This window comes from Alosa sapidissima, chromosome 18 (assembly GCF_018492685.1).
Source record: "Alosa sapidissima isolate fAloSap1 chromosome 18, fAloSap1.pri, whole genome shotgun sequence".
Taxonomy (NCBI): Eukaryota; Metazoa; Chordata; class Actinopteri; order Clupeiformes; family Clupeidae; genus Alosa; species Alosa sapidissima.
The window spans coordinates 25,161,933-25,189,496 of record NC_055974.1 but is presented as its reverse complement, the minus strand read 5'-3'; the positions used below and the strand labels follow the sequence as shown (position 1 = coordinate 25,189,496).

The following is a 27,564-nucleotide window of genomic DNA, read 5'->3' as shown; positions in this document are numbered from 1 at the left end:
TGTCATCAGATCTGGACATCGCCATATTGGAGATATTTGCCTCATTAGAAAGCATTAGGCACTTAAGTAAATCCCTAACTTCGTCAAGGAAAATGGTTAATTATTGCCGTGTTTTAGGTTGTACCAATAGGTCAGACTGAGAAAAACATCTGGTGTAGGCATCGACTTCCAAAAGTTATTAAAAAACCTGAAGTTCCAGAAGTTATCAGAGGAAGGTGGGCGCTTGTGTTGATCGTCTCCCTCACCCAACTCATATGGATCTGCGCTGCCAATAATCCGTAATTTCTCGAAATATCGCGCCTTTTCTTGTGGTCCAAGTCCTGCCCTATATGCCTTTGCATCTTAGACGCAATTTGATGAGCTTTTCTGTTGTTTAGACACGCTACAATCACGTAAGATATCCAAAGTGCATAATACTCCATTGTACTTCATTCACTGAGTATCGCCAATAAGGCCGCGCGTGCTGGGTTACCATAGTTACCGGCCAGAACGTGACGTCGGTACGTTTCTATTTTGTTGTTATTTCACGTAGATGTAGTCTTCTTTCGTTAGTTAGGCTACATGCAGCGGCATAAAACCCACACAGCCAACTCCTTGCCCTGGTCTCACACACACACAACGGAGACTCCCCCGTGGCCTAGGCAAGCCTCATTAGCGGAGGGAGCGGGGGTGTGGTCTCTCCGGTCCCACGGCTGCCACGACCGCAACCACCTTTGGCCAAATCTATCTTGTTGAATTGTTATAAACATGCTTATTTGTACTGATTGCTGCTACTAAAGATGCCGCTGGTCTAGTGCGCTCACACATGGAGCTCGTCATGCTTATGCTGTAAATTAAATAGCCCGCAACAGACACTCTCCCTATCATGCTACACTGTCGTTTTAAAAGCAAACTGATGCCACAACTGGTCTGGGTTTGCTGAAGTAACCTAGGCTACAGGCTGCATTTATTACAGAAAATCAAGCAACATGGCAAGTAGGCCTGTCTAGAGACCGGAGTTTCCCGCACAACAGCTGTCACTAATTCACATCGTCGTATGGCTGCGCCGATGCACAGACTAAACGGTAAAAAAGTTATGATAGCCTACTGGCAGCTTCTACCCTTTTGGATGTGTTGTAGGCCTAGGTGCAGTTAGCCTAGTTGTTAGCGATTGACCAGGTTGCTTTTTGAAATGAAATGCGTTTGTTAGGCTAGCCGATTGTAAAAATAGGGAAATTAAAGTACGTGCTGTGCCTATACATTACACAAACAATATTAAATCGCGGAGATAACATTTGTTAGACAGGCAAAGCTGTCAGCAACAACATGCATAAGAGCCTTAATAATGTATAATGTAAGAGCACAGCTGGGTCTCGCGGACACTCGTGGTCGCGGTGAACAATTAATTCAACTGTGACATGAAATGTTTCCTCCACCACCCCCCCATTTCCCCTTGGTAATCGCAAATGCCCCCTCAGTCACTGTACTCTGCAGCCGGGTCTGATTGCACTTTTCAGCTTTTTTTGCACTTCTGGTTATAGACACAAACCACATTTCGTTGTCTTTGTCTTTTCGTTGGCAATCCAAGAAAATCTAATCTTAATCTAATACAATTAAAAATGCAAATTTTGTTAAGGCCTACTAGTATAAAATAAAAAAAATTAAAAATACAGGGTGTCCCATTTGAACCATAATGGGCTGCAGTCATGGCCTACAATGGAAAAGCAGGCTAAATTAAAAACAAAATCTATATGAAACAAATAGTCAAATGAAAATGGGCTCAACTTCTTAGCAGAGAATGTCTAATAAGGAGGCATCATAGACTAGAACATAATACAGTCTATGGGAGGCATAGTGCTATAGCAGTATAGGTATAGTACCAGACATACCTCCTAACTATATGTGACCACCGAAATATGGACAAAATATGACCGCCGCCCAGTCCAGCACATGTTTTCCACAAAAATAAGTCACGCTGAAAGGCATATATGATTCTGTCTGAGCTGTCTCACTGAATTGCATTATGCACACTCAATTCTCACTGGTATCTGCTAGACAACAAGTACCAAAACATGATTAGTTCATAGATTTCACATATAAAATACATTTTATACAATCCCACACTCCCATCTTGCCTGTTCATAATTCTGAGAAATTCTTGAATTGTGTGCATGTGTGCGTGAACATGTTTATGTTTATGTGTGTGTGGGTGGGTGGGTGGGTGTGCGTGCGTGCATGTGGATGTGCTTGTGTGTTTGCCTGTTTATGTGCCTGTGTGTGTGCATGTGCATGCATGCGTATATATGTCTACTGTGTGAGTATGTGTCATACGTAGGATTACTGTGAATGTATGTGTGTGCGTGTGTATCTGTTTATGCACATGTGTGCACATGGAATGGGTTTAAATTGGTCATCCTAGGCCCTACGGTTCTCAAGATATTCACAGAAAGCTGTGTCTGCCCTACCCTCCTTTCGGGGGTCCAGTCCAGCGGGGGGCTACAGATCAAAACGAAAAACGATGGTTCCATGCTATCCATGTGGGGTTACATGCCCACCAAGTTTCGTGTACCCCGTTCTTTCAGTGTCCCGGAAATCCTTGTTGGTGTACGGTCACTAAAATGTACACATAAATTATTTTATTGTAAGGCCCCCCATGAACGAAAGTCCACGAAACTTGGCATGCATTCGGAGGGTGTCATAATGATCCTACATTTTCAATTTTGTGCAGATTTGACCATGTCAGCCAGAGATATTGTGATGAAAACACCTAATGTTTTGATTTTTAATTTTTAACTAGGTGGCGCTATACATGAAATAAGGTAATGGGATAGGTTGACATGCCCCCTTAAGACCAACATACAAAAAAAAAGGTGGACCTCCTAGGCCCTACGGTTCTCGAGATATTCACAGAAAACTGTCTCCGGCCACCTACAGGCCAGTTGGTGTATAGTAACATAAATTAATTTATTGTGTGGCCCCCCATGAACGGAATTCCACGAAACTTGGCGTGCATTCAGAGGGTGTCATAATGATCCTACACTTCCAATTTCGTGCAGTTTTGACTATGTTAGGTCACAGATACCTGCGATTACAACACCTCATTTTTACTTTTTTGTGTTTAACTAGGTGGCGCTATACATATATATATTTACATACAGTACTCTGCTTGCAATAGTAAGTCCCTGCCCCCCCCCCCCCCCCCCCCTACATACACAGCACATTATTTCATCAGGAAGCTTCTCCAACACACATCCCCAACATACTTACAGCACACTGCCCACACACACACACACACACAGTCACTGCTCCACTCCCCTCCCGCCCACACACACATCTTCACTGTCATCACTCACATACATCATACATACAGTACTCTGCTTGCAATAGTAAGTCCCTGCCCCCCCCCCATTAATGCACAAATAGGCTGACACCAGACATAATTTCACTGCATTTCTTACTTCCAGTAACTATATGCATGTGACAATAAACTTCCTTGTATCCTTGTATACTTGTACATGAAATGAGTGGTTATGGAATGGGTTGACATGGCCCTTTGAGATCAACATACAAACCGCGCGGCGGTCATAATAAGGTAGACGGGTTCTGCTCTTAGCACGTGGCGGAGGGGAGGGGACAATCTCGCGATATTTCCTCCGGGGTGATACGTTGATGTGATTGTAACATGGCGGCCTCCTGTGTGTACGTATACAAGGCATGAGTTTTTGTTGATTCGTTTTACAGGGCCTTGGTGGGTGAAAATTTTCGAAACATTTTGGAAGGCTTCGTTTTAGCGAAGAAGGACCGAATTTCAGCCACCGCTGATTTATACAATAGACGCAAGAACAGGGAAGCAACAGCTGGTAAGATTAACATTAGCTTGCTAATGCAATGTGTCGACGGTCGACACGAACGTAAACAAGCCATTGATTTGTTGGTGGTAAAGTTCAAGCCTACAACTTTGAGCTACAAGAGCCTAGAAGCTAATGTTTCCTAGATTTAAGTGAAATTATGCAGTGCGCTGGCAATACTCAAATAAGGTTAATGATTAAGTTATGGGTTATTTTACCAATGGCTGTTTTCTGAGTGGCGCTGACTAACATAACGTTACAGCTAGCTAACTTCTCGAGCGAAGAAGCCTGTACTTACTGCCTCTAACGTTATTTAGCAGTTGACCACCTCTGTCTGGAAAGCATAGTTAGTGATTGATTGGTAAATTGTGTGGAATTCCAGTTAATCACAATTGCTTGTGTTTTTAGTATTCATCACCATGCAATCCTATTAGACAGGAATAGCGTTGTCATGGATATCAAACTGTTCTTGATGAACGACATTTTACTAACCTAGCTTCGTTAAGTCAGTTATATTTGAGTTCATGTTGCTGACGTTATTCTGTTCTGTTGGTTTTCCTTACTGTCCCCTTTCCCGCCTTCCCTCCTGGTTTGTGTCTCCCAAAGCCAGTGACCCGAGGTGCTGTGATGTCCCCGGTCTCCCGTAGACTTGGCCAACCGCACAGACGGAGGAAACACTACCCCAGTAGCACCTACCACACCAACGTTTGACTAACATCGTGTTTTGGGGGTGGGAACAATCGAGTCATCATCATCAGACCGCAACGACAGGTTGCTCATCTTGGGGAATCCTTTGCGTTGCGAAGCGAGGTGGCATGTCGGCAGCCGAGCGGTGCAGTGACGGCGGTGGAGTATCGGTGTCTGGACAAGAGGCAGAGGGAGACGGAGAGCCACCCAACGAGTTTCCATCACCATCCCAAGACGCCGGAGCTCAGGCGAGTGAACTTGACTTGATGGGGCTCGAAGAGGAGGTACCCCCTGCTGCCAAACAGCCACGATTGGATAACGACGGGATGGCTTTGAATTTAGACATCAGCAAAACGCCAGCATGCCTGCAAGAAGAGGGACACCAGAACCATGCCTCATCACTTTACTTACACACAGGTAAGATAGTAGAGATTCAAGAGAGACCAGCCTCTTGTGCTCTGGGTTTTGTGTGTTCATGCAAGCTTGATATTAAATTGGCAATACAGACAACCATTTTAAGTACAATTAATGAAAAAAATTAAAGAAATGTAAATAATACACTTGTGTATTTTGATGTTATTCAGATGGCGCTCATCCTAGTGACCTGGAACGGATAGATGGAGGAGAAACGGGGGCAGTAGCAGCAGGTGGAGGAGGAGGAGCAGGAGAAGGTGGAGGAGGAGGAGCAGTAGAGGTGGAGTGGCAGCAGAACGGAGCCGATGAGGAGGCTCCTGTAGCAGCAGGTGGAGGAGGAGGAGGAGGAGCAGAAGAGGTAGAGGTAGAGGTGGAGTGGCAGCAGAACGGAGCCGATGAGGAGGCTCCTGTGGCAGTGGAGGATCAAGGGAATGACTCAAACGACGCCGACTGTTCTGAATGTACTCCTACAGAACAACAACAACAGTAGGTCACCCCTCCAACCAACAAACAAACAAACAGCCGCAAATACACAACAAGCACACTTTAGCCCATTTGCAGTTCAAATGAAAGAAACACACTTTTACAGTTTGATTGTAACAACTGACTAAGCAACTGATTTAGTTGTTCACCTTTTTGACTTCAGTCATGGACTAAACAGGCTGTAAATCATTCTAACCTGATAAAAGATAACTTGACATCTCTGCTTTTGCGATTAGCATTACACTGACATTGCTTGCTTCGCGACTTGCTCTTTTCCAGCATGCGACACCACGTGTGTCAAGTATGCATGGGACGAGTGTAACAAGGATTTGTGTCTCATGTTGTCTGCAGCCTGGGTCTTGATTTCAACCAGAACCCCCAAATGTTGACAGGGTCTTGGGCGGAGTACACGACCTCCGCAGAGAACTACCTCAAAGGCTGCAAGTGGTAAGCTGCCAAATGCTGCTGATGTTCAGCTGCTGGCTTTGACACATTTACTCCAACTCAAGTCTTCAGCAATGAATCGATTAGTTGTTAACAATTAAATAAATCAATTAACTGTTTGGTAATGGATTTACTGTATTGAGTCTTTTTTTTTTTAAGGAAACTTAACTCCAACCTTAAACTTGGAATCTAGAGAAAACAAGGCATTTAATGATGTCTTCAACATTTTCCCATTATTTTCTGTATTATGTTTTTACTTGAATGTTAAATTGAACAGTCTTGTTCATACTTGTCATTGACAGTTCTCTTCTGTGGAATAATAAGCGACAAGCACAGAGTTAACTGTTCACATTCTGATGAACAACTGATCACATTCATTAACATGCTTCATATTGATCAACTAGATGGGTGACAATATATCTCACCACTAATCAGATTTAGACTGATTACGAACTGATGTTGTGTCATACTGACCATATGGAAATATAGCTACTGTCTAGGATCATGGTAAAAATCATTCAAAATTACTAGTCACATCTATACTAAATTTGAATATACTATAATCATGTATGCTAATTATGAATCCCATAAGGCTAAGCATTAATCCTATAAGGATTATAGGATGCTCTGGATTCATTTGAAGGCGATTCTATGCATGTGCTGGTATGGTGTCCTGAAGTGTAGTTTTGGTCGAATTAAGATGAATATGATATTGCTCTAATGTTGCTTCTGTAATGTAGGTGTGTGTCTGTTTGTTTGCAGGGTGCCAATGGCTCCTTGCGAATTTTAGATACCATAAGGCTAAGAATCATTCATATGAGGATTTATAAGACGCTGTCCATCGATTCAATTCATGTGCTTGTATGGAGTCTGAACACTCTTGTGTCCTGAAGTGTAGCTTTGGTCAAATAATTGCTTTAATGTTGCCTCTGTAAACGTGTGTGTGTGTGTGTGTGTGTGTGTGTGTGTGTGTGTGTGTGTGTGTAGGGCGCCCGATGGCTCCTGTGTGCTGTCCAACAGTGCAGATAATATACTGCGGGTCTACAACCTCCCTCCTGAGCTCTACAGCAACAACTGGGACCTGCTCACGGAGATGGTGAGCTCCAACACACACACACACACACACAGGTTTACTTGTTCACACAACTTCACCAGTCACTGATGACGTATAGAGTCACTCTCTACAGAAACTTCTGTTATGCTCAGACATTGGTGTTGGTATTCACCGGGGCATGTTCTTTTATTTAATATGTAAAGCCCATTGCATTGCATTTTTGTATGAAATGTGCTACATACAGTTAAGAACAAAATTATTCATACCCCTGGCAAATATTGATTTAATGCTAATTTTCTCTTAATCAATATGTTTATTCTGACTGAAAATTACACTGTCACATGGCAAAAGTTTGTAAGACAATGTGGGAGAAACATGGAATTAAAAAAAAGAAGCGTTTTCATCTTTTTTAACATTTTTATGAAAAATGGCAAGTCCAAAATTATTTATACCCTTTTTAAATAATCAATGGAAACATCTTTATTTGCATTCACAACTCTCAAAATGGTTCTTATAATATCTACCAAGCCTCTCCATGTCTCCACAATGATTCTATCTAGACCACAACTTTTTAACAGCAATCCGGGTTTTCAGTCAGGAATGGTTATTGGCCATCACTCTGGCCTTGTGCTCACTTTTTTAACGGATTGAGGTCTGAACTCTGGCTCTGCCACTCTAAAATGTTGATATTGTTCTCAATTAACCATTTCTTGCCTTGTTTGGCTGTATGTTTTGGATCATTGTGTGGTTTAATGGTCCAATGATGCCCATTGGGGCAGGTCTCTCGGCAGACTGCCTGATTTTTCCACCAAAAATCTCAATGTAGCCCCTTGTTTTAGCGTTACCGTTTACTTTGAGAAGTCCACCAGGTTCCATTGTCTGAAAAACACCCAACACTAATAAATTTCTATAGCTATTCTCCACATTGTGGATGGTGTTTTGGTGGTTAAAATTTTCACTCCATCTCAAAATGGATCACTTGGTCATTTTGGATGCTGATCATGGATCACTCTTCTCCAAACATGCACAACTCCGCTAATCCTTTTTAAGGGCACACCTGGACAAAGAATTTAGCTTTTGCTGGATCAGGGACACGGCCTGAGTTTGGCATTAAAAAAAGAAGCATTACATTCCAATCGCAATGTCCATTTCAATTGTGGGGGTTTGAAAAGTATTATTTTGGGATGTTTTTCAATCAGGGGGACCTGGGGGGTATTCCAGAAAGCAGGTTTACTGGCTTACTGGGTATGTTAACCCAGAGTTCGGTAAAAATGGGATTTAATTTCCATAACGCTCAAAAATGATCGGGCTATGTAAGTAACTATGGTAACATAGGCTCTGAACTTAACCTGGTAGGGGGTAGGTTTTGTTCAGATTATTATTCAATTATGTTCGGTTATTTCAGTGCATGTTCAACCAGGCCGCTATTTTTACACTTGTCACACGCCGTTTCATTTTGATGAAGGTCCGATTGACAAAGAAGCAGAAAATCATGTAATATTCATCCGTGCAATTCACATATCACATATCATCACATCACATAGCCTATCTATTCTTTTCCAAACAAGCTTTTCAAGAGCGCTAGAGTTTTTCAGCTGAATCCTAAATATAGGCTACTTGAAAAGCATTCTCCATCCCTACATTACGCATGGTGGATTAGAATAGAATAAAAAAAATATGGCTAGCTAGCCTACACCATAGTTGACATTTGTCTTTGGCATCTGTTTTTGACAGATGGACAAACAACATCTCAGACACATTGAAGATATAATTAAAACAAGTACAGTACAAAAAAGGGAAAACATATAGAAAATTCATAAATAAGGTTAAATATACATAACAGCTCAGCCGGGTAGATATAGTTTTTTAATAGGCTACACACGCCCTCCGACTGGGAGTTTTTGTAGTGTTGGAGACGCAGAGCATATCGGCAAGCTGTCGGTCGGTGCGTAGGCTAAAGTTTGCCTTACGCTAAAGCAGTTCCTGCGCAACTTCATTCGTTTTCCTGGACACAAACCCACGAGGATCATTAAAATGTAGTTTCACCAACTGGCAGGTCAGCATCACTTATTAAGTTTTCCAAAGGTGCATGGACGATAGGCTGTCTTAGCTGGTGAGCTTCAATTAACGGGCTTTGGCTTTTTTTAGAATGTCCTTAAGGTCGAATGGATATGTCATAGCCACTTCTATTTTTGGATGCTCTCTTAATGGTGTTGGTGTTTAAAACACATTTTTATTTGAATAATTGCCAGATGGTATGTGATGATTCTTCACATCTTATCACAAACGTGGAGGCGAAATGGCAGGGCCCAGTAGGCCTACACGATGTCAGGAATGATGTAGGCTTCCGGGAATCCAATTTGAGCGACACATTTCAACAGGGTGCATTAGGGCAGGCCTACACCTAACTAGAATATTATCAGATCCACTACAGACTAATTAATGTGTAGGCTTTAACCTAATGTTATATGTGAAATTACAGGAGAACTTGATGGGTATGCTACTGGGGGATAGAGGATAGGCTACCCATGCCTTCCGAGATTCATCACCCTTCCGATGCTGGAGCGCAAAGGTTTAACTTCGCCCACAGTTGGACATTGGACCATTAAACCATACAATGCTCCAAAACATACAGCCAAACAAGGCAAGAAATGGTTAACAGAGAACAATGTCAACATTTTAGAGTGGCCCAGCCAGAGTCCAGACCTCAATCCGTCAAAAAAGTGAGCACAAGACCAGAGTGATGGTGTGGTCTAGAAAGGTGTGGTCTAGAATCATTGTGGAGACATGGGAGAGGCTTGGTAGATATTATAAGAACCATTTTGAGAGCTTTGATGGCAAATTAAGATGTTTCCATTGATTATTTAAAAAGGGTATGAATAATTTTGGACATGCCATTTTTCATAAAAATGTTAAAAAAAGATAAAAACAATTTTTTTATTTTATTTCATTGTCTTACAACCTTTTGACATGTGGCCGTGTCATTTTCAGTCAAAACAAACATATCGGTCAAGAGAAAATCAACATTACATCAATATTTGCCAGGGGTATGAATAATTTTGTTCTTAACTGTAAATACCAGTGTTTACCACAGAATGGAATTGTATTTGTGGTGGTAGGTGAAGGAGGTGGGGGGGAGTGTTGAGCAAACATTCTGTCTCGGAGTCAATACAATGAATAGCCTACAGTAATACTTGCCTTGCACGAGTCGATAATGACAAGTAGCTGTAACGTTATAGTGTGCTAACCTCGACAACCCAACAGTATTCTAACGTTAGCATAGGGATACTGTTTCTTATATGCTTGCACACAATAACTAAATCAGAGAGAGAGATGAAATGAAAGGATTTCATCTCATATAGAAAATCATTTTGCACAACATAGAAAATCATTTTGTGGTGTTCAATGTTGATATTGTGGTGGGCCGCCACAAATAAGTCAAATGTATGGGAAACGTTGAATACAGTACGCTTGCCCTCCATTGACGAAACGTTCATCTTGAAGTAATGTCAAAAACGCCTATGCTCTGTGTTGTCCAGATATCTACTGAAGTAGCTAGCGCCGGGCTGGCTCTATTGTAATGCCACATTGGTTTTACTGCATGCGGCAGCTGTATTAAATGCAATACAAGTCAATGCAATAGTGCCACATGGATGTGCTCAAGACCACTTAAATCCTACATAATTCCACATAGCCTCTTTAAAGAGATGCCTTGACTGCACTCCTAACTCCATGGACAGCTGCTGTCCCGAGAAGTTACTGTTCACGAGGGTCTTTTCAATTTGAAGGGATCATGTTGTTTTGGCATGTCAACATTGTAAATCACAGTGCCAGCTTAAGAACTTTGGGCCAAGTTTGTTTTGAATATGAGTTAGTGTTTTGCAGTTGTTCTTAATCATCATGTAAAGACACTATCACATATGTTGTTTGTTATGGAGGTGTCGGTGGCAAATCCCATTGTTGTCTGTGGAGACAAATGCATTTGGGTGTTGAAATTAAAATGGGACTGTCTGCGAGATGGCAGTCATTAAAAAAACACAGTACAGTCCTGGAAAGTGTGATAAAGTTACGGTATTTTTAATCTAATTGCATCTAGTTTTGTTAGTTCTGTCAAAATCGTTACGATCGTATACAGCCATGCACCTGTCGATCCCACTAACCACCATGCTTATGCGATGTGTAGTTCTGTTCTTTTGTGTGGAACGATAGTCAAAGTAGGGAAAAAACAGTGTAGTTTAATGATGTCCGAAACGGCATTAGATAATGAAGACCGCATAACAGTGGTCAAATGGTTAAGCACAGCAGCAAGCAATCGATCCATTCACTAATAACCAAAATGACGGATACAGACTACTCATCAAGTTGCTGGAGGCCTTTAAAGCACAGCAGCAAGCTATCGATCCATTCACTAATAACCAAAATGACGGATACAGACTACTCATCAAGTTGCTGGAGGCCTTTAAAGCTGTTGGACCCAGATTAGGATCACTGTTGAGGTTAAACAAACCAATGGGGGTTCAGTGTAATCCTCTCATCTGCACCGTAGTCTTACAAAGCCTACCATACAAAGGCCTGTTTCACATTGCCTGCCTCTACGTTGAGCTACCTGTTGATTTTCATTTCAGCGCCATGTTAACTGGTTAGTTACAGCATTCGCACTGCCTGCAAGAGATACACCTCTTGACTTACACTGAGTCCTCTTGGGCCCAGTTTCCTGTATATGGGATTAGATAGATAGACAACACTTTATTAGCCTGGCTAACGCCAGACCTCATCTCATTGAGATGGTTCCTTCGTTGAGGTGAAAATCGTGTCCATGGAATCCAGGCTGCCTAGCAGCGCAAATAAAATCGCACGCAAGGCAGCATGGGAAAACCCAGGCTAACACTTTATTGAAATTTAGTCTGAAATCTTTCTTGCGTCCATTTCATAGTAGCTCCATTGTAAAAGAGGACAGACATGTAACACTAATGGGTAAAAGTACAAAATTAAGCAATAAGCCCTGAGATGCCGTAGGTTACACTGATTCTACAATAGCTAAGGGCCGTTGTAATCATTCTTCCGCCAAGAAATATATTTCCTCTATCTGAATGGTTGCCAAGCAACGTTGAGATTCAGTTACTTTAACTTTTGTATCAAGTTATGGTAGCGCAGTAATATAGAACGAAATGCGGTCAAGGTGTATGTTTATCCTGCATTTTACAACGGCATCGAACGCGATTCAGCATATCACAATCAACGAACAGAACAGTTTTAGAAATACATACAATCTCTCCATATTGAACATACCCTCATTAAGCAGGGCAGTGCTTCACATCAAACACCACAAACAGATACAAATAGGAAGAAACCTTGAGCAGATCCACAACTCAAGGGACTGACCCATCGGCCTAGGGTCAGTTACAGAACAGTAAGGTCTGTATACATAAGGCAGTCTTGATGAGTGATATTGCTTGGGCACTTTCCCTTTGACATTGGCCAACAGATCTTTATCTGGCGATCTTTTTAATCACTTGTGGTTAACCTGTTGTGATCAGCCAACTAGAAAACGACGTACCTGTCATGTAATTGCTCAACAGCATTGATTAAAAGCCTGCCCCGTGGGTCAGTATGACCTTTTTACCAACAGCACTGTCAGAAGTGTTCAACTGTAACTGTATTTAGGCTGGCGTGTGTGTGTGTGTGTGTGTGTGTGTGTGTGTGTGTGTGTGTGTGTGTGTGTGTGTGTGTGTGTGTGTAACCTTCCAAAACGGAACCAGTGGGGAAAGACTGTAGCGCAGTTCTCTGTGGTTGGCTTGACTTGGCTGGTGGGGATGGACTGGACTGGACTGGCTGGATATGTTTTTATGTATTTCTCTTTCACCACGGGGACCCCCAACCGAGGGCACAACCCCTGTGGTCCAACACTGATCAATTATAATGAACCCCCCTCCACACACTCCACTGCAGCAGTGCAAAAATGCTCCTCCCATGCCAGGACACGGTTCATTTGTCGTTTATTTGCATTATGTATTTGCCTGCCGATTATACCGAATTCTTGACTCAAAGATGAAAACCCCAGCTTGTCGGTGTCAAAAAGATTTTTGACATTTTGAAGGGATGGATCGCATTAGGGGTCGTTTATCGTATTTAATGATGGCAGTCGACAGTTTGGTCAGACGTGGATGGTTTCGTTTAATGGTTTAATGGTATTCGTTTGGCTGCGGACCTTGTTTGAGCCCTTGTAATAATGGGATAATGGCGCATTGATGTTATAATATGGTTTGATAGACCTGGAAAAACTCCGCTCCATTGTTTTCTGCGATCCGCAGGGATGAGTAATGTTATTCCACAAAAATGCCATGGCAGAGGGGAAATGGGACTTCTGTGAACTTTTGCCCAAATTGCTATGATGTGTGTCAAAATGACTTCTTTAAACCCCAGCCAGTTTGGTCACAGTTGTGCGTCTTATTTATGAGCTTGGCAGTTACTCCTCTGCCCCCCCACCCTCCCCGATCCCTTCCCACTCCACACACACACACACACACACTCCCCACTCTGTGCACACACACACACTCCCCCACACTCTCATTGTGAATCACTTTCAAACTGTGCATTACTGGTTTGACGGTTAGGTTCCCTAAAGCATTCTAGCAGTAAACGTGTAATCGAAAAAATATGTGTTCACAAGAGTTGGAAAGCATGACACAAAGAGAACATGTCCTCAGTCGACATGGAAAACAAGAGACGACACTTATTGTTAACCAATTAAATGTCTGATTGTCTGTCTGTTTTTCTTTCTCTTCTGTATCTGGTTCCTCTCTTTTTTTCTGCCTCTTTTTTCTCTCTCTCTCTTTCTCTCTCACACTCACACTCTCTCTCTCACACACACACACACACACACACACACACACACACACACACACACACACACACACACACACACACTCACTCAACTAAGTTAAATAAAGCTTTATTGGCATGAACATCACAGTAACATTATTGCCAAAGCTCATGTACATAAACATTTTTTTTTTTTTTTTAAAAAGGACAAATATTTGTTTAAAGTTAGAGATAAGAGATATTCAAATGATAATCACAAACATTTGTGGCCTCACTGGCTGTCCCTCAGGTTATGGCAGGCTGCTACAAATTTGCCAGCCAGAGTGACCAAACTCTGGTTTTCTCCGAGAATGTATAGAGATTTTGCCTCATTCATTTAGGTTTTAAACTCAGGGAGGATTGAATTGAATTAACTCAATGAAGATGGTCTGATTTCCGCATATGTAGTGCACTCCATGAAGACGTTCTACTCTGTTTGTACAGCACCCACAAACTGCATGAAGTGTGAGCGCAGGCTCTGCTCTCTGGGCAGCTGTGTCTGCCTTTCTCCATGGCCAGGCTGTGCTCACACTCCCTCTCTCTCATATGTTCCTCCCCAGAGTCCAGTGCTGCGGATGTCAGAGGGCGACACCATCTATGACTACTGCTGGTTCCCCAAGATGAGTTCACTGGACCCAGACACGTGTTTGTGAGTTGTTGTTCTTTTCTTTTTTTCTTTTTTTTTTCTGCGTCCTCTACCACTCCTCCTACCATCAAAGCGCCCCAACCATCCTGTTTTCAAACCCGCTCAGTTGTTCTGTATTGCCTTCCGGCGCTCTGTAGAAGGAACAAGCATGCATACTTCAGATTAGAAAGGGTTGCAGCAGGACAGATGATTTTTTTTTTATTTTCTCATCAGTAGACTTGTGAACTGACTGACTGAGTGAAGTTTGTTCATTTTGTTATTTGTAAAAGAGCAGATCGCCATTGTTGTGTGTTGCCAGAGAGTAGTGGAGTAGTGAAGAGTTTAAGCCTCTGTTGCCATGGGAGACTGGGATGGCGACCCAATCACTGACCTCTCGCTCTCTCTCACTCTCTCTCGTTCTCTCCATCTCTGAGAGGGAGGGGGTAAAGGAGAGGAGGATTGTAGGAGAGAGGAGAGGAAAGGAAAGGAGAGGCGAGGAGGAGAGGAGGAGAGGCAGTTCAGCTGCTGACTTCCTGATAGACAGACGATCCAGACAGTTCAGCACTCTCCCCCAGAGAGGTTTGACTCTCTCCACAGGAACCCTGTGACCTGTGTGTGTGTGTGGTAGGATACTCAGTCACAGTCTTAACAGCTTCCCCTCCACTGGGAGCTGTTTGTACTGCTGAGACTGAAAGCCGTGTGTGTGTGTTGAAGTAGCATTCTGAGGAAGTGCACACTGCTTACCAACAGCCAGATGGTGAGGATCAGAGTGTGCATTGACCCTCGGGATGGAGAATGCCGTGTGTGTGTGTGTGTGTGTGTGTGACGTGTGTTTAGAGGAATGATGTCCGACCCCTTCCAAAGCTACAGTCTATCGGCCAAAGATATAGAGTCAGCGCCATGTTTGCCAAGTCCTTTTTTGGCCTAAAGTAGCACAATCTAGGAATTCCCCTTTTTGTCAATGTTCAACGCATTGGGTACCCATTTAGCGCTGACGAAAAGGGTAATGTTCCTACCCGCGACAACAATACCAGGCGTTCCAGGTGCACATAAGCAGTAGCTTTGTCTTTTATCTTTATTTATCTATTTATTTGGTTGATGATTTATCCAAATCGACTTACAGATGTCAATTAATTGCAGAACCAGACTCCCTGGAGCAACTCGTGTTTAAGTGGCTTGCTCAAGGGCACGACATTGACCGCTGGGAATCAAACTCACGACTTTTCAGGCTACTGCCTGCAAAAAGTCTGGCCACGCCCACCTAGATCTCCTTTCAGGGAGATACTAGTCTGGAACAACGTAGTTTTCACCAGGCGGCAGATTACATGCCCAATCAGTGACGAGAGGGGATGACGCTATGGTTTCGAAATCGAAAGTGGCTGTGGTAAACGGTAGTAGCAACTCAAACATCAAAAATTGCAGTCAGCAGAATGTGTCAATTTATTTACAGCAAAGGTAGGCCCGCATACATTGTTTCCTGACTGCCAATGCTGTTTATTGTCAGTTTCTAAAGTTTAGGCAAAGTAGGAAGTAACGTTATGAAATGAATCCCTGCTTAATGTGATTGCTTAGGCTGGATCAATGATTTAAAAGTTAGTGCAAAGTCTACGCCCGTCGCGATGCAAATGTTGGAAAGGTTTCCCAATCATGAGTGACCAGACTCTTTTCACTTTGTGAAACCCGGCTCCTTATCCAGTACTCTAGCGCCAGTGTCAGAGACTCTGTTTTGTTTTGTACCTTCCATTCGCTCCATGGTTATCTCTCTGTTGTCTCCTTCTGCCGTCTGACCCCCGTCTTGTGAGCGTCTCACTGTTTCCAGTGTGGAATGTGGAACCGCTCCAATCACAGAGATGTCCAGAAGAACACATTTTGGCCTGAACTGGGCTGGATCTGCTCAAAAGACAGACGTCCATTGCCCAGTGCATGTGTCATTTTAATAAACAACAAGCCTCTTTAGGACAGACCGACTTTATGGCCCCCGGGGAGTGGAGGAGCAGGGAAGAGAGAAATGAAATGAGAGAGAGAGAGAGGGATGAAGGGGGGAGAACGATGGAGAGAAAGATGGGAGGAGGAAAGAAAAGGAACAGGGAAGAAAGAAATGAGGAAGAAATGAAAAGTGCAGTTGTGCAAGAAGAGAAGCGAGAGAGAAAGGGATGAATGGGAGAACGATAGAGGGAAAGATAGGAGGAGGAAAGAAAAGGAACATGGAAGAAAGAAATGAAGAGCGCTGTTGTGCAAGAAGAGAAGCTAGAGAGAAAGGGATGAATGGTGGAGGGAAAGATGGGAGAAGGAAATAAAAGAAGGTAGGAGAAGCATCCTATTATGTTGAGGAGGAGAGGAAGGGAAGAGAGAGAGTGATCGAGAGAAAGAGGAGAGAGAGAGGGAGGAATGGAAGGAGAATTAACGACTCATGTAAAGGGAGAAAGAGAGAAAGAACAGGCGGAGAAAAAGAGGAAAAGGCCAGAATGGACGGAGAAGTAACGGATTGATGTAGGGGAGGAGGGAAGGAGGGGAGGAGGGAAGGAGGGGAGGAGGGAAGGAGGGAAGGAGGGGAGGAGGGAAGGAGGAGAGCGATGGGTTGGAGGTCGCCGGGTCACAGATGAAGCCATAAACAACAGGAGGAGCTGATTATCTGGGGAATGAAGCGAGCTGAGGGAAGGAGGTGGGGGGGGGGGGGGGGGGGGGGGGGGGGGGGTTGAGGCCTGGACTTCAGATCCAATCCTGCTGGCCGGTACTGGACTGTCCAACACACTGCCAGCAACAACAGACACTCCGGCACTGAATCCCCAAGCGCTCTCAACACACACAAAACACACACACACACAACACACACACACACACACTCTTATATTTACACACACACACACACACACACACACAACACACACACACTCTTATATTTACACACACACACACACACTCTTATATTTAGACACACATACACACAATTAAATTCATACTCACACACACACACAGGCTCTCGTATTCACAGCCACACACCCCCACTTCCCGCAAACACTCTAGGGTAAAAGGGTGGAGGCCATGCTGGCGGGATTTGAGTTCTTGAAAGTCGCTTCTTGGTGTAGCAGTCCTAATCAGAATGCAATTAGCTCGCTGACTAGCATCTGTTAACATGTTTTCACTTTTTTTCACACTGCTTTTGAGCGAGAATTAAGACGTGTGTGTGTGTGTGTGTGTGTGTGTGTGTGAGATGCGCCTCCTGATGGCCTCTTCTTTCTTCTATTGCTCTCCTTTTTTTTTTTTTTTTTTTTTTCGTGTCCCCGAAATCAAACCATTAATTAAACGTGGCCAATAACGGGCTCTTGGCTCCTGCACGCTGTTGGGTTTGTGCTGCCTGCCGCCTGAAAAACAATTAGCATCCCCCAGGCATATCTGATCTGTTTAGTCACACTGAAAACACACGAGTCACGTCTCTCTCTATCTCTCGGTTTCTCTCTCTCTCTGTTTCCCTCTCTCTCTCTCGCTCTCTGTTTCCCTCTCTCTCTCTTGCTCTCTGTTTCCCCCTCTCTCTCGCTCTCTGTTTCCCTCTCTCTCTCTCGCTCTCTGTTTCCCTCTCTCTCTCTTGCTCTCTGTTTCCCCCTCTCTCTCGCTCTCTGTTTCCCTCTCTCTCTCTCGCTCTCTGTTTCCCTCTGTTTCCCTCTCTCTCTCTCGCTCTCTGTTTCCCTCTCTCTCACACTGTTTTAGATATTTGGAGTGTTTACACATGGTGTGAAATTGGAACAGAAAGTAATAGGCACCAGAGAGACCATGCTCATTTTGAAGTTCTTCTCAACCTTTCTGTCTCCTTTGAGAGAACATGAGTGTATTACTGATGTGTTGTTTGCTGGTGGGAGGTGATATCTTACTTGTTTTCTTTTATTTTGGTTTCAATTTGGCTACGTTCACATTACCAACTTCGTTCTTCAAATCTGATTGTTTTTGCTCCGATCAGATTTGCCTATTTTGACGGTTCACATTTGGTGTTACAAGTGACCTGTATTTAACTCTATTGCGAAAGTATCTAACTTCCAAAGTACACAGCATTAAAACCAACAAGAAATTATTGACAAAAAGTAGATAATCTTTGTATCACATTTCGCTCTGCAGGATGTGGAACAGCTTGTGCCAACTGTAGTCTACATCAGGGCTATTCAATTCAAAATTAAGTTGGGACACATTTTCAAACCAAGAAATTGAACTGGGCCAGACATGTTCAGCAGCTGGTAGGATAAGCAGAAGATATAAGACACATTTTTAAACCAACACAAATTAATGTAGGCCTATTGAAAAAGTAACCTAATCTTTATTTATTGTTTTCCTTTTGAATGTTGTCACATTGGATGTTTTCCTTTTGAATGTTGTCACATTGGACACAAGCACATCAAAAACTGCATCAGATATATAAATCTGATCAAGAACCATGTATAAGTGACTCAAATCGAATTGGAATAGATTAGATTTGGTATATTCATAGAAACCCTGAAAAAATCAGATCTGTGTCACATTAAAAAAAAAGGGGGGGGGGGGGGGGTCAGATTGAGTCACTTCAGTAATGTGAACATAGCCTTTGTGATCTTTTTTTTGTTGTTGCCTTTAAAACTCTTTCTACCTCTCTCAGCATTGCAAGCAGTAGTCGTGACAACCCGGTGCACATTTGGGACGCCTTCTACGGTGACCTCCGTGCGACCTTCAGGCCATACAACCACCTGGACGAGCTGACGGCCGCCCACTCGCTCTGCTTCTCCCCCGACGGCTGCCAGCTCTACTGCGGCTTTGACAAGATGGTGCGCATCTTCCACACTGACCGCCCTGGCCGAGACTGCGAGGAGAGACCTACTACTGGTGCGTAGCCAAACGCATTTGTATTGACCCATAGTCCTGTTGTTCAAGCTCATCACATGCAGCCCATAGGAAAAAGACTGAGACAATTTGGGACAACATGGGCCAAGTTATGGACAGGCAGCTTAAAGCAGACCCATGGGCCAAGTTATGGACAGGTAGCTTAAAGCAGACCCATGGGCCAAGTTATGGACAGGCAGCTTAAAGCAGACCCATGGGCCAAGTTATGGACAGGCAGCTTAAAGCAGACCCATGGGCCAAGTTATGGACAGGCAGCTTAAAGCAGATATGGGCCAATTTACACTGAACTTACACTTATATCATGTCATGTCATATATCAAAGGTTTGTACTGGTATGTTTTACACAGTGTGTTCATATTCATTATATTTCATTGTAATGTTTGTGTAGACAGCAGTAACAGCTAACCTACGCTAGTTAAGCTAGCGCTTACATTCTGTGAAATGCAAATATTTAAACTAGAGTTGTGGAATGGCCCTGGACAAGTTCTTCTCACCAGTGTTACTGGTAGATCTAGTTGAGGTGGGAATTAAAAACAATTTTAAACATTCATGTATTTAACAAGTCGGAAAAGTCAGATCTTTATTGTTGGAACCTAAGCGCCTATGTGAGCAACTTCGGAATAACGGACGTCTCTGGTGACACTCTCGAGGCAGAGCTTCATCACGTGAATGTTGATTTAGCCCTTTGTGTCTACAACTGGTCTACACGTAACGCAAAACACGCTGATTTATGCTGTCAGCTCGCCGTCCCAGTTAGACGGGAGCGGCCTCTCCAGGAGACTGGAGTTGTTTTTGGGAGTGTGAGGCTCGTGTTACAAGCTTCAAACTCAATTTGTCCGAGACGCAAGTCATGCGAGGGGCAACCACGTTCAGCAAGCGGAGGTCAGGATGTCGATTAGCACTGTAAGCCTGGAACGGGATTAACACACACACACACACACACTACGGCCCCATTATAAGGCATGTGTCAAGGAAAGGCCGACGCTTTTGATCTGAAGTGAAGTGAACTGAAAAGTGACCCATTGGACACTCTTGGTGTTAGAACACAAAGTTTAAGTCCTCTTTGAGACACACAAACAGTGCTGACACGGTTTTCACTGAGGCCTGTATTCAGTAATCAACACACTACAAACACACACCCACACATTCACTATATTACACACACAAACACACACATACGCTTTCCAAAAGTTTTGTAGCACAATGGAACTACTATGCTGAGCCTTTAAAAACCATGTAGTAAGCCTGATTAGAAGTGTGTTCTTTTGGGGCAACAACAACATTGGCTCATTTACGATTGATTGTATGAATGATTTAACACGGTTAGTAATCTGCAATAGGTTCAGGAAAAGCCACCCCCTGGTTTTACAAGTTCCCATAATCCATTTTAGTGCATTGACTTGCAAGTTGTAAATGTTACTCCGTTCAATTGTACTTTGGGGATCTCATTAAATTACTGCATGAACAAGTTTTATTTTATTTCTGTGATGGCTGTACCAAGTCCTGGGCCATCCATGTGCATCAGTGTAAATGGATTTATCCCCATTTTTTATTTTTTCTAGAACCTTCCAAGCTCTGTCTTCACTGTTTGTTTGAATAAGGGTAAAATGCTGCTTCAGGAAGGTGACTAGGGGATTAAAGAGGAAATCCGGTCTAAAAACAATCTAGCGTCTATTTTTAGATGATTATGAGTGTGAATTTTCATTGCGGACCAAAACGACCGAGAGTAGTTTTGAGTAACATCGGCATAGCATAGCATAGCATTCTCACCCCGTCAAAGTAAACTGCTACTTTAAGCCACTGATCTAGATCATTTAGACCCACAATCCATTTCAGAAGGCGGCAGTGATGCGCCATTCGTTGTTCTTGGTTCTTGGCTAGTGTTCTCTGCATGTGGCGATGTGAGGCGTTCTCTTTGTGCGTCCTCAGTGAAGAAGCAGGGCCAGGGTGGCATCGTCTCCTGCATGGCGTTCAGCCCGTGCCAGTCCCTTTATGCGTGCGGCTCTTACTCGCGCACCGTTGGAGTCTACTCGTGCGAGGACGGCGAGCTGCTCGCACTGCTGCCCCCGCGCCACCAGGGCGGGATCACGCACCTGCTCTTTGCGCCTGATGGACACCACCTCTACACAGGGGCCCGCAAGGTATGGACAAACGAAACACACACCCACATACATATACAGACACACACAAGCAAGCATACACACACACACACACACACACACACACACACACATAAACATGTATAAACACACACGTCACACACACACACACACATTAAATAGCAACAACAACGTGCATTTATGTAGTGCTTTATCAAGACACCCAAAGTGCTTTACAGTGAAGGGGGAACCTCTCCAATCATCTGAGTGATGCACGGCAGCCATTATGCGCCAGAACGCTCACCACACACCAGCTTGAGGTGGAGAGGAAGGGAATGAATGAATGAGCCAATTACACACGCATACATAAACATAACTCACTCACAAACATGCATAAATATACAGTACACACACTCACACACGCATACATAAACATACTCACTCACAAACATGCATAAATATACACACACTCACACACGCATACATAAACATACACACACACACATGCATACATAAACATACACACAATTTCAGTTGTAAACTGAAGAATCAGTGTACCACACATGCACAGAATCCTGAGGCTGTCGATCATCTGCACACTGTATTCACACACACACACAGCGCCTTCCACATGTATTGGCACCCATGGTAACGTTAAAGTTGAGGAAAAAGAGCTCTTGAAAATCATCTTTTCGCAATTTATCTTCATCTCACAATGAGGACAATGAGAAAAAAAAATCCAACCTTGAAGGAAAGCAAATTTATTCTGCCACAAAAAATACCTCATAAAGAATTTAATATTTTTTAACAAAATCACTCGTTAACATTGTTAGCACCCTTGTAAAATCTTACAGGGGGGCTACAACGGGTGATTTTTTTGATGTAGCCAGTTCCACTGATTATAGTGAAAGTATGTTGCTGCGGACGCAGCACGAGCGGAATGCTTCAGTTAAGCGCGCGTTGTAGCCTCCCTGTTAGAAAACAAAATACAGGTGTAGCAGACGCAATAATACAAATTGGAAATGACCGTATATTCTTGACTAATAACTCCACTGTAACAGATATCGACTTTTACTGTGTGTGTGTGTGTATTTGTGTGTCCCTGTGTGTTAGGACAAGGAGATTCTTTGTTGGGATCTGAGAAATCCAGGTCGGGTTCTGTTCTCCATCCACAGGAGTGTAAACACCAACCAGCGCATCTACTTTGACCTGGATCCGTAAGTACCGTCACACACACACACACACACACACACACACACACACACACACACACACACACACACACACACACACACACACACACACACACACACACACACACACACACACACACACACACACACATATATTTGGGCAGCCGTGGCCTACTGGTTAGCGCTTCGGACCTGTAACCGGAGGGTTGCCGGTTCGAACCCCGACCAGTAGGCACGGCTGAAGTGCCCTTGAGCAAGGCACCTAACCCCTCACTGCTCCCCGAGCGCCGCTGTTGTTGCAGGCAGCTTACTGCGCCGGGATTAGTGTGTGCTTCACCTCACTGTGTGTTCACTGTGTGATGTGTGTGTTTCACTAATTCACGGATTGGGATAAATGCAGAGACCAAATTTCCCTCATGGGATCAAAAGAGTATATATACTATACTATACTATACTACACTATACACACACATTAAAATAATATTTAATGTAAGTATAAAGACTAATGTTCAAGTTGAGTGTGTGTGTGTGTGTTTATAGAACCGGCAGGTACCTGCTGAGTGGTGATACTGATGGAATGATGTCAGTGTGGGACACCCTCACAGCACCCCCGGATGGCCAGGAGGAGGTACTGCAGCCTCATCTCCAGTTCCGAGCACACAGGGACTGTGCCAACGGCATGAGGTAGGCCTGTAGCAGCGAGATGAATGCTGAATGTGACAAGAAATGTTATGGGCTTGAAATCGCATACGATCGCTGACTGCACATTTGAGCTTTTTCATTTTGCTTTCTTCCTCTCTCTCTCTCTCTCTCTCTCTCTCTCTCTCTCTCTCTCTCTCTCTCTCTCTCTCTCTCTCTCTCTCTCTAGTGTCCATCCTTTCATGCCCCTGCTGGTGACGTCCAGTGGCCAGCGCCACTTCCTGTGTCCGGGGGGGCACAGCGACAGCGACTCAGGCTCTGACTCAGACGAAGACGACAACAACGGGGTGATGCCGTCATCGTCGTCATCTGATGGCACGGCCCTCCCACGAGACAACGCCCTCACCATCTGGTGGTCTGGGCCGCTGGCGTCCGTTGCTGAGGCAGGAGGCGGAGCTGAACCGGACCAACCAGCAAGGGTCAACTGACAGACTTGTCCCACCCCCACCCCCCAACACCCTCCACTAATGTACTTAACCAAACATCTCCACTGCCATTTTCAAAAGTGATTTAAATCTATCTGCTGGGTCAGGGGAAGTAACGTGTGCTTTACTCTTAAACTCATAAAAGGCCAACCTGCCAAACTATTTCCTCTACTTTTTTGTGGATTGATGATACATTGATATGAACTTTGTTAAACTATTTTCTTTTAACATATATGTATATTAAATTGACAGAATAGACTCTTGAGAAATGTCTTATGGAGGAGACGTGTCTTTCATAAGGTCCTTTGTGAGTGTAACAGTGTGAGTGTCAAGTGTTTTTTTTTATTTTTTTATTTTTTTTTTAATAGTCAAAAGAATACAGCTGGGGAGGACTATGGTGACGAGCAGCCTTGAGTCGTGTTGAATAGAAAGAGAATGTTCTTCGAGCACAATCGTCTCTTTAATGAAAGACCAAACTCATTCGCAAGGCTATCTCCTGTACATATGTGAACTGCAGTCGTGCTCGGCAACCCAGTCCTCTGTGATCCAATGGGGACATGTGATCCAAAGCCATCAATGTTTGAAGAGAGGAAGGGAAAAAAAGGCATTTGAAGTGTTCCAATGATCAGTAAGAGATTTGAACACTACCAACAACGAGGGCCGTGGGTGTAGAATAGCAGGAATAAGAATTATGAAAAATGAATGAAAAATACTTCAATACCCAAGAGTCTTTGTGAACCGTGCGCAGTTGTTTTCAAGGTAACATTATTGACATTGAATTGGGGAAACATGTCGGCGCTGGTTTATCACAACACAGGTTGAAATAGCTGGATCAAATCTTTACCCATCATGCAGTAAAATATATCAACCAACCACCTGCTATGGTACAGAAGAAAGTGTTTCTGTGCGGTTGTTGCTGTGAATGTGAAAGTCATATGAACTATTTGCCCGTTGGAGGTTTAGCCTCCTGCCACTCTGCTACTCAGGAATGGATTGGAGACTGACTCGAGTGTCGTGCGTGTATACCGCACTATCCTTTATGTACAGCCCTTGCTAAGCCCTGCTCCCCTGTCGTGACTGCGTGCTTTACCACTGAGTCTTTAGATTGTACTGTGCGTTATCAGTCACTAGTTAAGTGCCATATCATGCCATTCCAGCGTGCTTTGAAGATTGTTCGCTTTCTCTACAAGCTTTCAGGGTACGTTAGTTATTGTGGTTAGTGCCAAGGTGTGCGCAGGGGTGTGTGTGTGTGTGTGTGTGTGCGTGTGCATATGCAGCGAGTGTGCGAGCGCTCCTAGAGTTTCTGTGGAGAGTTCTAGAAGCTAAATGTACACCATTGCACCAGGAAACGATCTGCTCAGTTTTGATGCTTCCTATTGCCTTTCAACCACTGAGCATACAGACACACTGGTATATGATATTTGGATTTATAAAAGGAGAAGCGTTTACCTATCCACGAGAGTGTTTATGCTTTGTTTTTTTTTTGTTGTTTTTTTTAAGAAAACAGTGAAAAGATGTGCATACTTGTAAACTCAGCCTACATGTTATGAAGCAGAGCTATGTGTGGTGACGTTTGCATGTCTGTTTTATTTTTATTATTAGAATAAGAAAGGGCATAACTTGGACATTAGTTGTGCAGCTTCCTTCCTTTGTGTGCTGAGGTCATAGTTCAGGAACAGCCAGCTTTTAAGATAAAGACCTGAAACGACCCTGATTATCTACTCAAAGATGAATAAAAATAATTGTATGAAAACATTTTTTTTTTCTTTTGTTCCTTTCATTTTTCTACCTTGGACATTTTTACTGTCCTTTTGTTTGTCTCTGTGACCCCATCAGCTTTTTGTTTGTCCTTTTTAAGGAACCCTGAGTATTATTAAAAATGAAAAAAAAAAAAAAAAACCTCAAATTATACAAAGGATACTGAAATAGGCATGCGGTCAGATACAGAATAATGGGCCCTTTTTTGCCATTATTTTCCCTCTCCTCACACATCACAGTGCAATGAGTACCTCTGCACAACTGCCGGGTTGTGTGTTGTTCTCAGTTGCTAGGCAACCACCTTGAAAGAGAGAAAGAGAGGCCTGCAGATGGAGAAAGTTAACTGGTGTGTGGGGCGAGGGACTAAGGTTGGTCCAGTAGACCTCCCCAAGCAGAAGGGGCATTCAATGGTCAAAAATGTCGAGGCGAGGACCCTGGAGTGGATGCGGAGCCGAACCACACCGTCCACACTTCAGGAGACGTCCACCTCGGTCTCCATTTGTGTCTCTTGTTTTTTCTCTTTTATTCAGCTTTTTTTAAAGTATATTTTTGGGGATTTGTTTGCCTTTGTTATGAAGGGGAACTGAAGAGACTGACAGGAAACGAGAGAGAGAGATTGAGCGGGATCGGGAAATTACATGAGTCAAACTCTGACCCCAGTCCAATGGGTTAGCAACTATGGATTTGGGAAACGCACCAGTTTGTTCATTTGTGCTCATTAGAATCGGCCGGTTTGGTAAATGGTTGGAGCAAATATGTCAGCAGACTTGTACTTTACATAGCCATTGTTTTCCACCTCTAAATAAATGACACAAAATGGCCGCCTCACCAGTGCCACCGTTAGTGCTGTGTGTGTAGTGACTGAGCTGTCACTGGCCGCCGAGTGGCAGCGAACAGTAGGGGTCTTGGAAAGAGCTAATAGGAGCCACACATGCCAGAGTGACAGTCCAAAGGGTTGCCAAAAAAATATCGCTTTGATGAAACCCTGGAAATCTATTTCAAACTGCTGCACGACAGTGAGCATCTCCGTATCTAGTACACACATACACAGCCAATGACCGTATCCCTATCTGATACACACCCACTGCCCATCTTTCTGTCTGATACACACACACACACGCACACATACATACACACACTCTCTCACACACACTTGCTCACTGATTCCCTCATGGAGGTCATCAAAGGCCTCTCTCATCTGACGGAGCGAGACTGCCCGCTGCGATGCCTCCCGGCAGGGGGGATCAGTGCCTGCCCCCGGTGTCCATCAGAACGCCACGCCGCTCACCCGGCGGCTCCGTAATTACTACTGGCCCCTCAGTCCCACCGCTGGAGACTGGACCGGAGCCGGCCACTCCGAGCTCGTCACATCCCGTGGCCACAGACTGCCCATTAACTCTGCAGTGGAGAAAGTGTGAGAGTGTGTGTGTGTGTGTGTGCGAGTGTTTCCTTTTTATGAATACTTTTGAGAGTGGTATGTGTTGTTTTGAATCTTCGGTGGAAAAAGTCTGTGTGCGTGTGTGTACTTGCGAGTGTTTCCTTTTTATGAATACCTTTGAGAGAGTGGTGTGGGTTGTTTCGACTGCCTCAAGCTTGTAGGCTTGTCTCCGTCTAGTATGCATCGTATGGTCTCTCTCTCTCTTTTTCTCTATCACTCAGCCATAAGGGCTCTACTGCATCTTCCTCCTCCTCCTCCTCTTCTCCTCCTGTTCTTCCCTATCATCTCCCTCTTCCTCCAGACCCCCTGCCTCCCAGGTGCCAGGAAGAGTAGGCTGCCCAGTCAAAGGCTCTCCTCTCCAGCGGGCACAAGAGGAGCGGGAGAGGGCCTTGCAGCTCCAGCAGGAGCCGAGCTTCAGAGAGCTACCGCCGTGAGTGAGTGACCTTCACAAACTCGCTCACTTGCTCCAGGAGGCTTTTCAGAGTTCTGCCTCTAATCGGGTCGGGCCAGCTTAAGCGGGCAGTCAACCGCAGTGTCCGATGCCCCGCCATGCCAAGGTCCCAGGGTTCAACAACCGCAGTGCCCGATGCCCCGCTATGCCAAGGTCACAGGGTTCAACTCCCAGGGAGATCAAGCGCGGATTTAAACAAAAACAAAAAAAGAGTGCCTGGTCAATCCTTCGGAGATTGTGCTCTGA

General features: G+C 44.0%; 1 protein-coding gene across 4 annotated transcripts; it reads left to right on the top strand.

Moving 5' to 3' along the window:
• The first annotated feature begins 972 nt into the window (after positions 1-972).
• wrap53 (WD repeat containing, antisense to TP53) lies at positions 973-24,037 on the top strand. 4 transcript variants are annotated; one of them, XM_042071004.1, is made up of 11 exons: positions 973-1,064; positions 4,434-4,931; positions 5,099-5,414; positions 5,763-5,858; positions 6,843-6,951; positions 14,331-14,419; positions 19,014-19,237; positions 21,185-21,396; positions 22,468-22,571; positions 23,088-23,231; positions 23,416-24,037. In XM_042071004.1, the coding sequence occupies exons 2-11, from the start codon at positions 4,643-4,645 to the stop codon at positions 23,672-23,674; spliced, it is 1,842 nt and encodes a 613-aa protein (XP_041926938.1). In that variant the 5' UTR covers positions 973-1,064; positions 4,434-4,642; the 3' UTR covers positions 23,675-24,037. The 4 variants fall into 4 exon arrangements, with proteins under 4 accessions (XP_041926938.1, XP_041926939.1, XP_041926937.1 ...); XM_042071005.1 differs by lacking the exon at positions 973-1,064 and adding an exon at positions 3,562-3,839 and having other exon boundaries at positions 5,099-5,411; XM_042071003.1 differs by lacking the exon at positions 973-1,064 and adding an exon at positions 3,564-3,839 and having other exon boundaries at positions 4,438-4,931.
• Positions 24,038-27,564: the final 3,527 nt, after the last annotated feature.

Bases quoted from the DNA above. Each gene is read 5' to 3' on its own strand.
- wrap53 (XM_042071004.1), top strand. From the start codon at position 4,643: ATGTCGGCAGCCGAGCGGTGCAGTGACGGCGGTGGAGTATCGGTGTCT. The intron at 5,415-5,762 runs GTAGGTCACCCC...TGTTGTCTGCAG, and splicing joins CCTACAGAACAACAACAACA to CCTGGGTCTTGATTTCAACC. The intron at 23,232-23,415 runs GTAGGCCTGTAG...CTCTCTCTCTAG, and splicing joins GACTGTGCCAACGGCATGAG to TGTCCATCCTTTCATGCCCC.